Here is a 13,834-nt window from a genome sequence, read left to right as displayed (position 1 = left end):
AACAGTGATACATCGGGTGGAGGATACAGCAGGAAGACATCGCAGGATCCTAGGGACAAGGTAAATACCTGTACCTGGATACTGCGGTGTAATCCCGAGTGTGGCTCGGGGTTACCGCTTTTGGTACTGAAAATGAACCCCGAGCCACACACAGGATTACCAGTAGCGAGGTTAATTTCCACTCTCTCGGTTTCCTGCATCATTAATCATAGTCAAACTGCCAATACTGGAATATCTTTGCATTCGGTTTCCTATGTGAAAGCAAGTGTGTGTGCAAGCATCTCAAACTGCCATGTTTCAGGATCACCAGTTTATTGACAAAAGCAACCAAAGTAGGCCAGACCTAACTATAAGTAAGAAGTTGGATGAAAAACTGAATCACTGAGGTCAACTACACTAAATGGAGTAGTCAAATTTTCTAAAAGGTTTGAAAGGTACATTGAATGTTAATAAATAATTTATAAAAAGGGAAAACACTGCAAGCGAGCATAACTATACCGGTACTTGATTTTCTGTGCTTTTACCTACAATTTTTGAAGTTGGTTACTGAGTCTTTTTAAAACCCATTAATTCCAGAAGTAACATTTTTGGTGAAGTACGACGTACGAATTGCACAGTACACACACATATATCCAACGCTGTATCTTGGCCTAGGCCAACAAGGCCCAGGCCTAGGGCGGCACTTTGCAGGGGGGCAGCACAAAAAGAGTACCCGCGGTTTGCGCTACACTTTTAGTGTAGCGTCAGTCTTATGGGGCGGACTGGGCCGGGAGGCAAATCGGTCTGGCGCCCCCATAAAGCGGCCCTACTGCTGCTGGTATGATAATACTGGCAGGATCGCCATCAGGGTTAATGTTTATACAGTAGCTGACTAGATAATATAGCATGGGGTACCCAGGGTAGAAGGAAAGCTACACTATTAGGGTGAAACTTGCATGGCACTTACCTAGCTGCCAAAGTGCTTTTAATCTAGGGATAGTGCAGACACAAGGGACACTGACATGGTCACCTATACCTGACAGGTAGGTAGTAGGACTCTCCTGTAATCCTTTGCTTGTGTCAGTTGTACATATTATGGAATCTTAATTTTATTTCTGGTGATTGCTGATGGGAAAAATAAACAGCTGGATTTATTTGTTCCTGCTCCAGTCCTTCCTTTGCTCAATGCCTGGACCACATACCTTCATCAATGTGCTATATGTTTTCTGCCGGACCACTGGCATAGCTATATCCTCTTAGTCCTCTCCATAAATTTAGCAGAAGTGGATGTAAACCCGATTTTTTTTTTAAATTAAGGCTTGCACCTTGTACAGTATAGGATTTCATGTCATCTGTGCCCAGTCTTGCCATGAAGAGTTAATCCAGCTCTGAGCAATCCTCTTCTCTTTTTTCAGTGAGATAAAAACTGACACACAGAGAAGTCAGTTCTTCCCCCTTGCTGTGAGTGCCAGGTGATTTACATATCCCATGCACGAGCATGAGAAAGACATTCTGTGTACTTCAGATCCCCTCCTCCTTTCTTCTCCAGCTCTCCCAGGATTGGCTGCTCCACACCTTAGCATGATTGGACATGCTGAAATCATATGGTGACTTTTCTGGGTTTTGACTGGATATTAGTGATCATAGCAGAAGTTTAGTGTAAGAAATACACAGGAGAAAATGTATGTTGACAAGGGGAGTGTGGAGGTGGGCAGGGAGTCTACTGACATCACGACTCCACCCACCGAGCTCCAGACAACAGACCCACCCACAGAATATGCAGTTTTTCGGGTCTTATAACAGACAGAGGGGAAATATTTGACAGGTAAAGATACATGCAGGAGGCATGTATATCCTTATAGATAACCACTATGGAAGTAGTTTAGAAAGGAGGAGAGTGGGTTTACATCCACTTTAAAGTGTAGAACTATAGGCAACACTTTTTATTGTCATTTTGGATAGAGTAAGGGAGGGTTATAGCCCCTGTCAGTTTATTTTTTGCCATCCCTGTCCCATTGCGGAGATTTCCCTTCTTTTCCTGCTCCATAGCCAAACAGGAAGTAAGAGGAGATCCCTGCAAATTAGGGGACTCTACTGCCCCCCCCCACCCCCCCAAGACCCTCAGAACTAGTATTCCCACTGGAAAATGTCAGGGCAGATATTAAACGGGGTTGTGGCCTTGACCAGAAAAAGTGGGAAGGCGTGGGTCATATTTAAATTAGGGGGTGCACGAGTTTAGTCATGCCTAGGGCAGCACAAAACCTAAATACACCACTGCATATATCCTATACATACTTTTATTTTTGTGACTTACCACTCCCAAGAACAGAGGCTTAGCAATGTCCAAATTTGCCCTCCAAGAGAAAAACAAGGAATAGCCGAGCAGCATTATGGCAAAGAGACCAACTTCTGACATGTTTGAGCTTCTGTAACAGAATTTTTTAGATAAAAAGAGCAGAGGATTATTGTGCTGTGTTAGCCTTTACTAAAGGAGAACAACAGAGAATATAAAGTAACTGCAATGGAATTTCAACAAACATAATGACCGATGTTTGGTTTAGGAAATACAGTAATTTCCAAGCCAGCAGCCCTTCCAAATTTTAGAAACAGACTAAATAATCAATAGATGGGGAGGGGGTAAATGAGAGAATCTGGAGAATTGCTGATTCACCATAATATTTATGCTAGCCTAACACTGATCCACTTCGGTTTTCATGCCTTTTTCATGCTTTTTTCAAAGCGCGTTTAAACATCTACATATGGTGCTGCGTTTTCTACAATGAGGTGCTCAGTATCACAGGAAGTGCAAGAAGAACCTGTCATTTTTCAAATGTAAATCAGAATAAGTGCAGCGCTAAATATAAATCTAAGAATATCCCTTGGGGGATATATGGTGCATTTGAGCAAACAATGATATAATAAATAAATAAAAGTGCAATGTGCAAGTTTTTTCCATATTGTGTTCTTATATAAATCAAACAATGGTGAGAATGTTGTGCCAGTCCATTATATGAAAAATAAATGAATAATAAATTGATTGATTTTAGATTTATACTTAGCGCTGCACTTATTCTGATTTATTTTTGTTCATCTATGGGCCCTAAAATGTACATAGACAGATTAAAAAACATAACTGAACTATTTTCAGGATGTACCAAAATGCAACACATGTATGTAAACCAGACCCATTCAAATCAATGGGATGCCACGTACTGTAACATCCGTCATAACAGGACCTTGACATGAATTCAGTTTCTTTTAGTTACAGAAACTGTGAGCATATTGGAAAATGGATAATAGTCCACATCTAAACATCGATTGCTCATTTTTTATTAGACAGGGACAGACCACGCTGAATATTGCTGAGGCATAAATATAAAGGAAGATTTAAAAGATATCAAAAGGAAACTACCTACCGATTTATAACACAGAATATCAATGCTAGAATGGCTAAGGCTGGAGCCAGGGGAGTGACCTCTGTGAACATGTGACTTATTTGGAACCTACACAAAAAAAATGAATATTTTTATTTCAAATCTATGTAAACCCAAATGATAAATGTCTCTTATTTGCTCCCTTTTGGTCAGCTAAATATACCATTAAAAAGCATTTTGTTAGATCTGCTTGATGCAAGTGCAAAAAAATGTTAATCCTGCCAGAAATCTTGTGAGCTGATAGCTTCCTGAGCTCACTGCTCCTGTTAACTGTTATCATTTAGCATTATTCACAGTCCTCCTACCATGTTATAGATATGAGGAGCAAGGGGTTGAGGGGTAGTACTGCAGTCCTAACACAATTCATCTCCTTGGGTGTGAAGCACTACCACCTTAGGAGCTGTCTTCTAAGCACAAAACTCCATACTGTGTCCCCATGGAAAACTGCCTCCAACAGACTGGCAAGACACCTCCAGTAGTGATCCCAGCACTTGGACTTTAACACAAAATCTTCCCAAGCAGGGGTGAAGGTTGGCTGTAGCTGTCCCTCCTAGGTGGCTAGCTGGGTATGGCACCTGGCTGCCTCTCCCCTATAGGCTTTGGGGGGAAACACGTAGATTGTACTCACTAAGTCCCTTGCAAATCCTGTAGCATAGATGGCACTTCTGCCCAGGCCTCCTGCTGACCAGGTCCCACTTGCTTCCAGAGTGTCTCAGCCAAGCCTGGCTGAGGCTAAAGGAGGGGTGAGGTTTCCTCTATGTCACCTTCCTGCACAGGGGTCCCATCCAGGCCTCTGGATCCTGGATTCTCTCCCCACATGACCATTAAACAATATTTAAGGGCCATCTTCCCACCTTCTGGGCCATCCTCACCGGGGGGGATTGGTAGGGATCCGTTAAATATTCAGGCCTTGATCTCTGTCCCTCTGCCCTCTAAGTTCTAGAACCTTCAGGACGGTTCCAGAAGCAAGGGGTTGGCAACAGAGACTCAGCCCTCAGAGCCTGCCAACTAACTAACAACAAATTAACCCTGGCTCTACTGGCTACAGTGGAGTACAACTACATTTACCTACACTATATACACAAAGGGGTGCTACAAGTGACAACACTACTCCACCATAGATACAGAACAGTGAAGTTTTCTCACCTTAGGACAGGAAATACCTGCATATGAACTTGTATTTAACAGATGTATTTCAAGCTTAATATTTACCTGGATAAAGACCGAGCCCCTATTTAAAGCATGGGCCTAGGATGCAAATGGCTTCACAGGGAGACAGGAATTGATTTGAAGAGTAACAGAGGTACTTGCAGGCACATTCAGCACTGAAGCTACCCAAGACATTTTTTCTGTACAACATCATGCATTAAAAAAAAACTTTATAGGGAGTAGGGGGCTTCAACTGAACCTGAAGAATTGCAATAGCCAAAATAACAGTGCATCACAAAAATGCTATTTACGATTAATTCACGATTATTAGTTTTAGAGTATATTTATGCTATACAGTAGTCTATCAGTTTTGAGGACTTTATACTGTATATTAGCATGATTTTAAAGTAGCTAAAAAACATCCCTTACATCAGAATTTCTTTCATGCTGGATCCTGTTTCCGACTTAGCCTAGGTAAAAAAAGCACATAAATTGAATTTAATAACAAAAACGTACAAAGTGGTCTAACAGAATAAACTGCATATACAAGCATAGAGTACCTTGTATTTCTATTAAGACAAAAAAAGAAAAACATCTGCTCTTCATCAAAAATTTGTAGTCCACATTATGTCATTAAACTGCCACTTCCATGATGTAGCAAATATATCTAGATTCCTGCTTATCAGCTCAAATACCTTTTAAAGTGTTTTGGGAACCCTGCAAACTAAGCTGCTCTGTTATGCAAAAAGAAGATTCCATGGGTTCAATGATTGCCTCTGCTTATTACTGCATCTCAATATTGGACCATCACTGTAATAGGTTTCCTTACTGGCCAGCAGTGAGATGAAGGAGGCAATAAGGGACCAGGTTATCAACCACAATTTACCAACACAGTGGATCACTGATACTCTTTAAAAGGGAATCAAAATCATGGCAAATGTTGAGCAATTTTAATATGTAATACTGGCACCCCTAAGTGACAGTACATCAGGTTTTTGCTCCTACTTAATGTCCAGGGAGCCCAAGATCCAAGATGTTAATTATGGCCAGCAATTAAATTGGAAAGTGTGGCCTCTCCTTACATGTACTGCCCAGCTGACCACTGAGGCCACCTATCACAGTGATGGGCCAATATTGAAATACTGAAGGGGCAGTCAAGGGCAAGGGCAGGCTTATGACCATTTTAGAGTTTCAAGCTTCAGAAAGCTCAACAGAAAACTTAACCTGATATGCATCCACCTGGTAATGCAAATATATAGCAGAGGCAGGTAAATATGCTCTCTTTCATTTTTCACAGGCTAAGATTCAGGCTTGGTTGAAAGATAGAAATACCAACAACATACAGTAGGTATTCAGAAAGAAGGCAGCTTGCTGGTAAAGCTCAGGGTGACAATGATAGCCACTCAGGAGCTGGCTTTCTGTCTTGAGTCTGCTTAAAAATCCTGCTTGACTGCAATGTAACTTTATCTATACACAGAAGAAATCCTCAACACATACATTTAAAGAGTGTAGAAAGTGATAGGCCAATGGAAAACAAAAAAAAAAAAGATTTCTGTCACCCATTGGGTACATACCATTCTGTTAGTCCACCAGTGTACTTACACTGTCTTATCTGTATTATGTTCAGGGGTGCTTAGTAAAGCAGTACCATTGGAACAATAAAGAGAGGCACTCCGGTGCTTTAACCTGCCCTGACTATTAATCAGAGGTAGGGATTTATTTCGAGTCACTGTATTCGGCTAAATGCCAGATTAACCACTTGAAAAAGAAAATGAAAGGAATTTCTTAAGGATGAAGGAATAATATTGCAATTAAAAGTTCTCCTGAACTTTAAAGGAGGCAAAACAAGAGAGACGTTATTACCAGACTGAATGTCCCATACTCCTCTCGAAGTAAATGAGTCAGGAGCCCTTGAATGGATGTCTGGTCTCCCCAGGTCCACTGCGCTTGATTGAAGTACGAGGAGACAATGAGGTACAAATACGGTAAGAGTCCCCCGGCGAAGCATGCAGCTAACTTCAGCAAATGTTTCAAGGACAATTCCTACACAGGAAATAGTGTCTGTTAATGCCAGACAGCCTTTATTACAGAACTGTTCTGTAAAATTGGAATAGACGACCAAATTTCAAAATAGAAAATGGGCCATGTTAAATAATCCCTGTACCTAAGATAAAATAGTTACAAAACACATTTAATGAGATTCTCATTCTGTTATTATTTTTGTTTTTTACCACATTTACTTGCCAACATAGTTAACCAAAAACTTGCGGTGGTGATAGGGGCTGGAAAAAAATAACAGCATTCACAGGGGTGCTGGAGCATTCACAGCAACAGTCTTTAAAGACAATTTAAACATACATAAAGAGTGACTTGTTAAAGGTTGCATTAACAGTGACCTTCTGAACAGCTGGCAAGCCTGATCTAAATTTCTGTACAGGTTTGATTACTGTTGTGTACACAATGGCTATAGCAAGTTCATTCATATAATTTCACTTTACTTCATGAGTGTTCAACCTGTGGCCCTCCAGCTGTTGCAGGACTACAAGTCCCATGAGGTATTGCAATGCTGACAGTAATGCCGCGTACACACGAGCGGACTTTACGGCAGACTTTGCCCGGCGGACGGGATTTCGTCTGACAATTCGATCGTGTGTGGGCTCCAGCGGACTTTGTTTTCTCAAAAGTTGGACGGACTTATATTTGAAACATGTTTTCAAGATAATTGGGAAAAAGGGGGGAACTTAGGGACTTTTAGGAAGCCATGATCTGGTAAGGTCAAGTATTTCCATCCCTAGGGACTTTATATGATGTCATGACCTGGTAAGGACATAGACATCCATCCCATCTATATTTAAAGAAAAAAAAAAAAAAAAAAAAAAAAAAAAAAAAAAAAAAAGGGGGGTATATAACCATATACCAGGATTGTGGGACTTTATGTGAAGCATATGACAGCCCAAAGAGTAATAGGATGAATCAAAAGGAATTTTATTACACATTTGCATAATACATACATAATCAAAAAATAACAAAAGTAAATTAATATACATAGGTGGTAAGACTGTTGAACACAGTTCAAAGTATATATGCTGGTAACAATAAAAATATGCATGAATCACATTAAATTGGTAAAGAAATATAATAACAGCATAAGGTAAAAATATTTGTATAGAAATATTTAAAATTCCCAGATTCATCACAGACTAAAGATGTGTACTATTGATAAAAAAGAATATAACCTGCAGGACCTATGGCCTCATTGGCCTGAGAGAGTACGGAACACATCATAACTAGAAGTTCTAATGGCATTCGTGGAGACACGGCACATCAAGAGCTCTACGCGTTTCGTGGCTGAAGCCACTCATCAGGAGCAGGCACGTGTAGTATCTATGGATTAGGAAAAAATTAAAAAATGAAAAACAAAAAAATTTGTAGAAGCAAGGTTAGGGGTAAGGTATCAAACCACCGTAACCAAGACTTACTTGTTCAAATTGGGCATGCTGAAGGTGCAATGGCAAGGCCCCACAGACAGTCCGGGAAATAACTCCACACCGGGAGCTGAGGTGGGCAGCCCCACGGACATGGGGAGGGCGACACTCACGGCGGGCACGGCAGCCGAGGACATACTGAGAGTGAAGGGACAGTGATGAACAAAGAGATGTAACAAACACAGGAGAGAAAAAAGGAAGGAGAAATAGGAAGGGGGGGAAAAAAACCAAAGAGAGGGGGAAGGAGGAGGGGGGGGGGGGGGGAGGGGAGGAGGAAAGAAGAGACGGATAGAAGAAAGAAGAGAGAAGAGGGGAGGAGACACAGGAAGGGGGAAAGAAGGGATTAGTGGGGGAGACAAGGGAAAAAGAAGAAAGAAAAGCAGGGGGAAAGAATCAGGAAAAAAGGGGGGGGGAAAGGAACTGGAGAAAGAGAAAAGGAAGGGAAAAGGGGGGGAAAAAAAGAAATATGAAGAATAAGGGGAGGGAAGGGAAAAGGGAGGGAGAAAAAGGGAGGGGGGGAAAGAGAGGGGAGAAAAAGGGGGGGAGGGGGGTGAGGTGAGGACAAAAGGCAAGGAGGGAGGTAGGTGGGTGGACAGTGGGGGGTATTGTGAATAAGTGAGAAGTGGACAAGTGAAGCCAGAAAGGTGTAGTAGTGATGAAACAAAGGGAAATGCCAATATACCTGGTGGGTAGAGGAACCCCATAAAGGGAACCAGAAAGACCAGTGAAACAATCCATGTAGTGGATGGTGTGTGAAGAGCCCCGAGTGCCGTGACCAGCCGGGGAGCGCCCTTAAATACCCCCGCCGCGGGGATGCACACCAATGTCACGCCGTGGGGTGGGGGAGGAGCGCCAGGCGCCAGGCGGCCGCTTCCGGCCAACGGCACGCAGCACGTTCGCCCATAGCCCACGAGTGTGGTGAACACAGCCTGTGCGCGGCAGCGTCAGAGCGCTGCCCCGCGCACAGCAAGGAAGCGTGACACTGACACACATTGACATCACATCCGCTCCCCCAGGCCGTGAAGGCAGTGGGGGAGGGGGGGAAAAGGTGTCCGCAAGGTGTGTCACAGCCCCCGGAGTGAGAGAGAAACCAGACCGCAGGACGGCCCGGCACATCCCCCAGCAGCAGTACCAAGAATAAAGCTAATAAGACAGTTGGAACAATAGCAATTTTTAAAAAAGAATATGGGAATAAAATGGTTACAAAAATAAAATGAATGAAACAGGGGAGACTAAACATAGGTCGTTGGTGGCAGAAAATTTAATATATCTAAACTAGTGGAGCTACATCAGATGCTTCCATCCCTATTTGTATACAAGATAATTGGGGAAAAAGGGGGGAACTTAGGGACTTTTAGGAAGCCATGATCTGGTAAGGTCAAGTATTTCCATCCCTAGGGACTTTATATGATGTCATGACCTGGTAAGGACATAGACATCCATCCCATCTATATTTAAAGAAAAAAAAAAAAAAAAAAAAAAAAAAAAAAGGGGGGTATATAACCATATACCAGGATTGTGGGACTTTATGTGAAGCATATGACAGCCCAAAGAGTAATAGGATGAATCAAAAGGAATTTTATTACACATTTGCATAATACATACATAATCAAAAAATAACAAAAGTAAATTAATATACATAGGTGGTAAGACTGTTGAACACAGTTCAAAGTATATATGCTGGTAACAATAAAAATATGCATGAATCACATTAAATTGGTAAAGAAATATAATAACAGCATAAGGTAAAAATATTTGTATAGAAATATTTAAAATTCCCAGATTCATCACAGACTAAAGATGTGTACTATTGATAAAAAAGAATATAACCTGCAGGACCTATGGCCTCATTGGCCTGAGAGAGTACGGAACACATCATAACTAGAAGTTCTAATGGCATTCGTGGAGACACGGCACATCAAGAGCTCTACGCGTTTCGTGGCTGAAGCCACTCATCAGGAGCAGGCACGTGTAGTATCTATGGATTAGGAAAAAATTAAAAAAATGAAAAACAAAAAAAGTTGTAGAAGCAAGGTTAGGGGTAAGGTATCAAACCACCGTAACCAAGACTTACTTGTTCAAATTGGGCATGCTGAAGGTGCAATGGCAAGGCCCCACAGACAGTCCGGGAAATAACTCCACACCGGGAGCTGAGGTGGGCAGCCCCACGGACATGGGGAGGGGCGACACTCACGGCGGGCACGGCAGCCGAGGACATCCTTTTCTCTTTCTCCAGTTCCTTTCCCCCCCCCTTTTTTCCTGATTCTTTCCCCCTGCTTTTCTTTCTTCTTTTTCCCTTGTCTCCCCCACTAATCCCTTCTTTCCCCCTTCCTGTGTCTCCTCCCCTCTTCTCTCTTCTTTCTTCTATCCGTCTCTTCTTTCCTCCTCCCCCCCCCCCCCCCCCCCCCCCCCCCCCCCCCCCCCCTCCTCCTTCCCCCTCTCTTTGGTTTTTTTCCCCCCCTTCCTATTTCTCCTTCCTTTTTTCTCTCCTGTGTTTGTTACATCTCTTTGTTCATCACTGTCCCTTCACTCTCAGTATGTCCTCGGCTGCCGTGCCCGCCGTGAGTGTCGCCCTCCCCATGTCCGTGGGGCTGCCCACCTCAGCTCCCGGTGTGGAGTTATTTCCCGGACTGTCTGTGGGGCCTTGCCATTGCACCTTCAGCATGCCCAATTTGAACAAGTAAGTCTTGGTTACGGTGGTTTGATACCTTACCCCTAACCTTGCTTCTACAACTTTTTTTGTTTTTCATTTTTTAATTTTTTCCTAATCCATAGATACTACACGTGCCTGCTCCTGATGAGTGGCTTCAGCCACGAAACGCGTAGAGCTCTTGATGTGCCGTGTCTCCACGAATGCCATTAGAACTTCTAGTTATGATGTGTTCCGTACTCTCTCAGGCCAATGAGGCCATAGGTCCTGCAGGTTATATACATCTTTAGTCTGTGATGAATCTGGGAATTTTAAATATTTCTATACAAATATTTTTACCTTATGCTGTTATTATATTTCTTTACCAATTTAATGTGATTCATGCATATTTTTATTGTTACCAGCATATATACTTTGAACTGTGTTCAACAGTCTTACCACCTATGTATATTAATTTACTTTTGTTATTTTTTGATTATGTATGTATTATGCAAATGTGTAATAAAATTCCTTTTGATTCATCCTATTACTCTTTGGGCTGTCATATGCTTCACATAAAGTCCCACAATCCTGGTATATGGTTATATACCCCCCTTTTTTTTTTTTTTTTTTTTTTTTTTTTTTTTTTTTTTTTTTTTTTTCTTGAAACATGTTTTAAATCAATCCGTCCAAATCAAGTCCGGTCGAAAAGTCCGCTCATCTGTATGCTAGTTCGATGGACAAAAAGCCACGCTAGGGCAGCTATTGGCTACTGGCTATGAACTTCCTTGTTTTAGTCGTCCGGTCGTACATCATCACGTTCGAATTCGACGGACTTTGGTGGATTGTGTGTAGGCAAGTCCGTTCATTCAGAAAGTCCGTCGTAAAGTCCGTCGAAAAGTCTGCCGGGCAAAGTCTGCCATAAAGTCCGACCGTGTGTACGCGGCATTACAAGCATGACTCCCAAAGGTAGAGGCATGATGGGACTTGTAGTTCCACAGCAGCTGGAGGGCCACAGGTTAAGCACCCATGCTTTACCACATATATAGTCTGATTGAAAAAAGACACAAGTCCATTCAGTTCAACCAATAGAAGGGAAAAAAATAATATATATACAATCTTATACCCACAGTTGATCCAGATAAAAGCAAAAAAAAACAAAACAATAAATGATGATCCAATTTGCTCCAGCAGGGGAAATTCCTTCCTGATCCCCCAAGAGGCAATCGGATATTCCCTGGATCAACTTTACCTATAAATGTTGGTATCCAGTTATATTATGTACATTTAGGAAAGAATCCGGGACTTTTTTAAAGCAAGCTACTGAGTTAGCCAGAACCAGCTCTTGAGGGAGTCTATTCCATATTTTCATAGCTCTTACTGTGAAGACACCTTTCCGTATTTGGAGAGGAAATCTCTTTTCCTCTAGACGTAAAGTCCTCTGTGATGACCTTAAAGTGAATAACTCAACATCAAGTTCACTATGTGGTCCCCTTATGTATTTGTACATATTGATCTCCTCTTCTCAAGTGAGAATAAATTCAGTTCCTCTAATCTTTCCTCATAGCTAAGCTCCTCCATGCCTCTTATAAGTTTTGCTGCCCTTCTCTGCATCTGTATTCCAGATGAGGTCTTACTAATGATTTGTACAGGGGCAAAATGATATCTCTCTCTGCGGTCCATAGCTCTCTTAATACAAGAAAGTAATTTGCTCGCTTTGGAACACAATTGCCTATTTAGGGCAAAGCAAAAATTTAGCAAAAAAGAAAAAAAAAAGGACTTGAAGCCTACACAGGGTTAATTAAGCCTACAAGGAGTTAAAGGAGAAGGCCTGCGCTCGTTTGGCTGGGCTTTTCCTATGGGTCACAGGAGTGCATATTGTTTTACACTTCTGTGACCTGTTTTCAGCAGCGAGTGGTCTGAAGTCCGCTCTCTGCTAACATCACACAGTTCAGTCCAGGCACCGCGTCATCCCGACTCTGGAAGTCTGGATCTGCCACGTGCCTGGACTATGGCTGTCTCAGTCTCTCAGTGAGCCGCTGAGAGGCTGAGACGGCCGCTCCCAGTTCCTCCACAGCTCAGCACTCCAGTGAGCGTGACTGATTGACAGTCAGCAGCTCTCCGCTCTGGGATCTGTGAGAACCGAGCCATCGGCAGTGTTCGGTGGCTTGTTTCTCAGTGAAGAGGCGGCGGGGGACCGATGCTGCATCCACCTAAGTAAGTATGATGGGGAAAAAAAAAACACCCATACTTCTCTTTTAATGTAAGGCAGGTGGAAGTGCATGAGCAAAGCACAAGTTTACATAAACTTGGGCTTATTGTGACACAAAGGACAAAAAGGCCTAATAACACCAGTTAAAATTGCATATGACCTAACCTGCTCTAGTCTGGCCTAGACTGTCAGTTAATAGAGTTTGCAGGTAGCTGGCCATACACCTGCATACTCTATTATTAACTGCCAATATGAACGTACAACTTCCTTTCGGTTTACCAATCACTATGTAATAAACAACCCACCTGATTGGATAAACAGTGGGGACAGAAAGTATTCAGACCCCCTTAAATTTTTCACTCTGTTATATTGCAGCCATTTGCTAAAATTATTTAAGTTAATTTTTTTTCCTCATTAATGTACACACAGCACCCCATATTGACAGAAAAACACAGAATTGTTGACTTTTTTGCAGATTTATTAAAAAAGAAAAACTGAAATATCACATGGTCCTAAGTATTCAGACCCTTTGCTGTGACACTCATATATTTAACTCAGGTGCTGTCCATTTCTTCTGATCATCCTTGAGATGGTTCTACACCTTCATTTGAGTCCAGCTGTGTTTGATTATACTGACTGGACTTGATTAGGAAAGCCACACACCTGTCTATATAAGACCTTACAAGCTCACAGTGCATGTCAGAGCAAATGAGAATCATGAGGTCAATGGAACTGCCTGAAGAGCTCAGATAAATGTGGCAAGGCACAGATCTGGCCAAGGTTACAAAAAAATTTCTGCTCCACTTAAGGTTCTTATGAGCACAGTGGCCTCCACAATCCTTAAATGGAAGACGTTTGCGACGACCAGAACCCTTCCTAGAGCTGGCCGTCCGGCCAAACTGAGCTATCGGGGGAGAAGAGCCTTGGTGAGAGAGGTAAAGAAGAA

The 13,834-nt window shown here is 42.2% G+C and overlaps 1 protein-coding gene across 1 annotated transcript in view; it reads right to left on the bottom strand.

The window, feature by feature from the left end:
* Positions 1–13,834, bottom strand: part of TMEM260 (transmembrane protein 260) — a 164,510-nt gene that overhangs the window by 24,502 nt on the left and 126,174 nt on the right. The window contains exons 7-10 of the mRNA XM_073610421.1: positions 6,426–6,605; positions 4,992–5,032; positions 3,396–3,482; positions 2,294–2,405 (exon numbers count right to left, since the gene is read on the bottom strand). Of these exons, the coding sequence (XP_073466522.1) occupies positions 2,294–2,405; positions 3,396–3,482; positions 4,992–5,032; positions 6,426–6,605 (420 nt within the window). The remainder of the gene's footprint in view (positions 1–2,293; positions 2,406–3,395; positions 3,483–4,991; positions 5,033–6,425; positions 6,606–13,834) is intronic.

This window comes from Aquarana catesbeiana, linkage group LG13 (genome assembly GCF_042186555.1).
Source record: "Aquarana catesbeiana isolate 2022-GZ linkage group LG13, ASM4218655v1, whole genome shotgun sequence".
NCBI lineage: Eukaryota > Metazoa > Chordata > Amphibia > Anura > Ranidae > Aquarana > Aquarana catesbeiana.
This window is presented reverse-complemented; position numbering and strand designations above follow the sequence as displayed.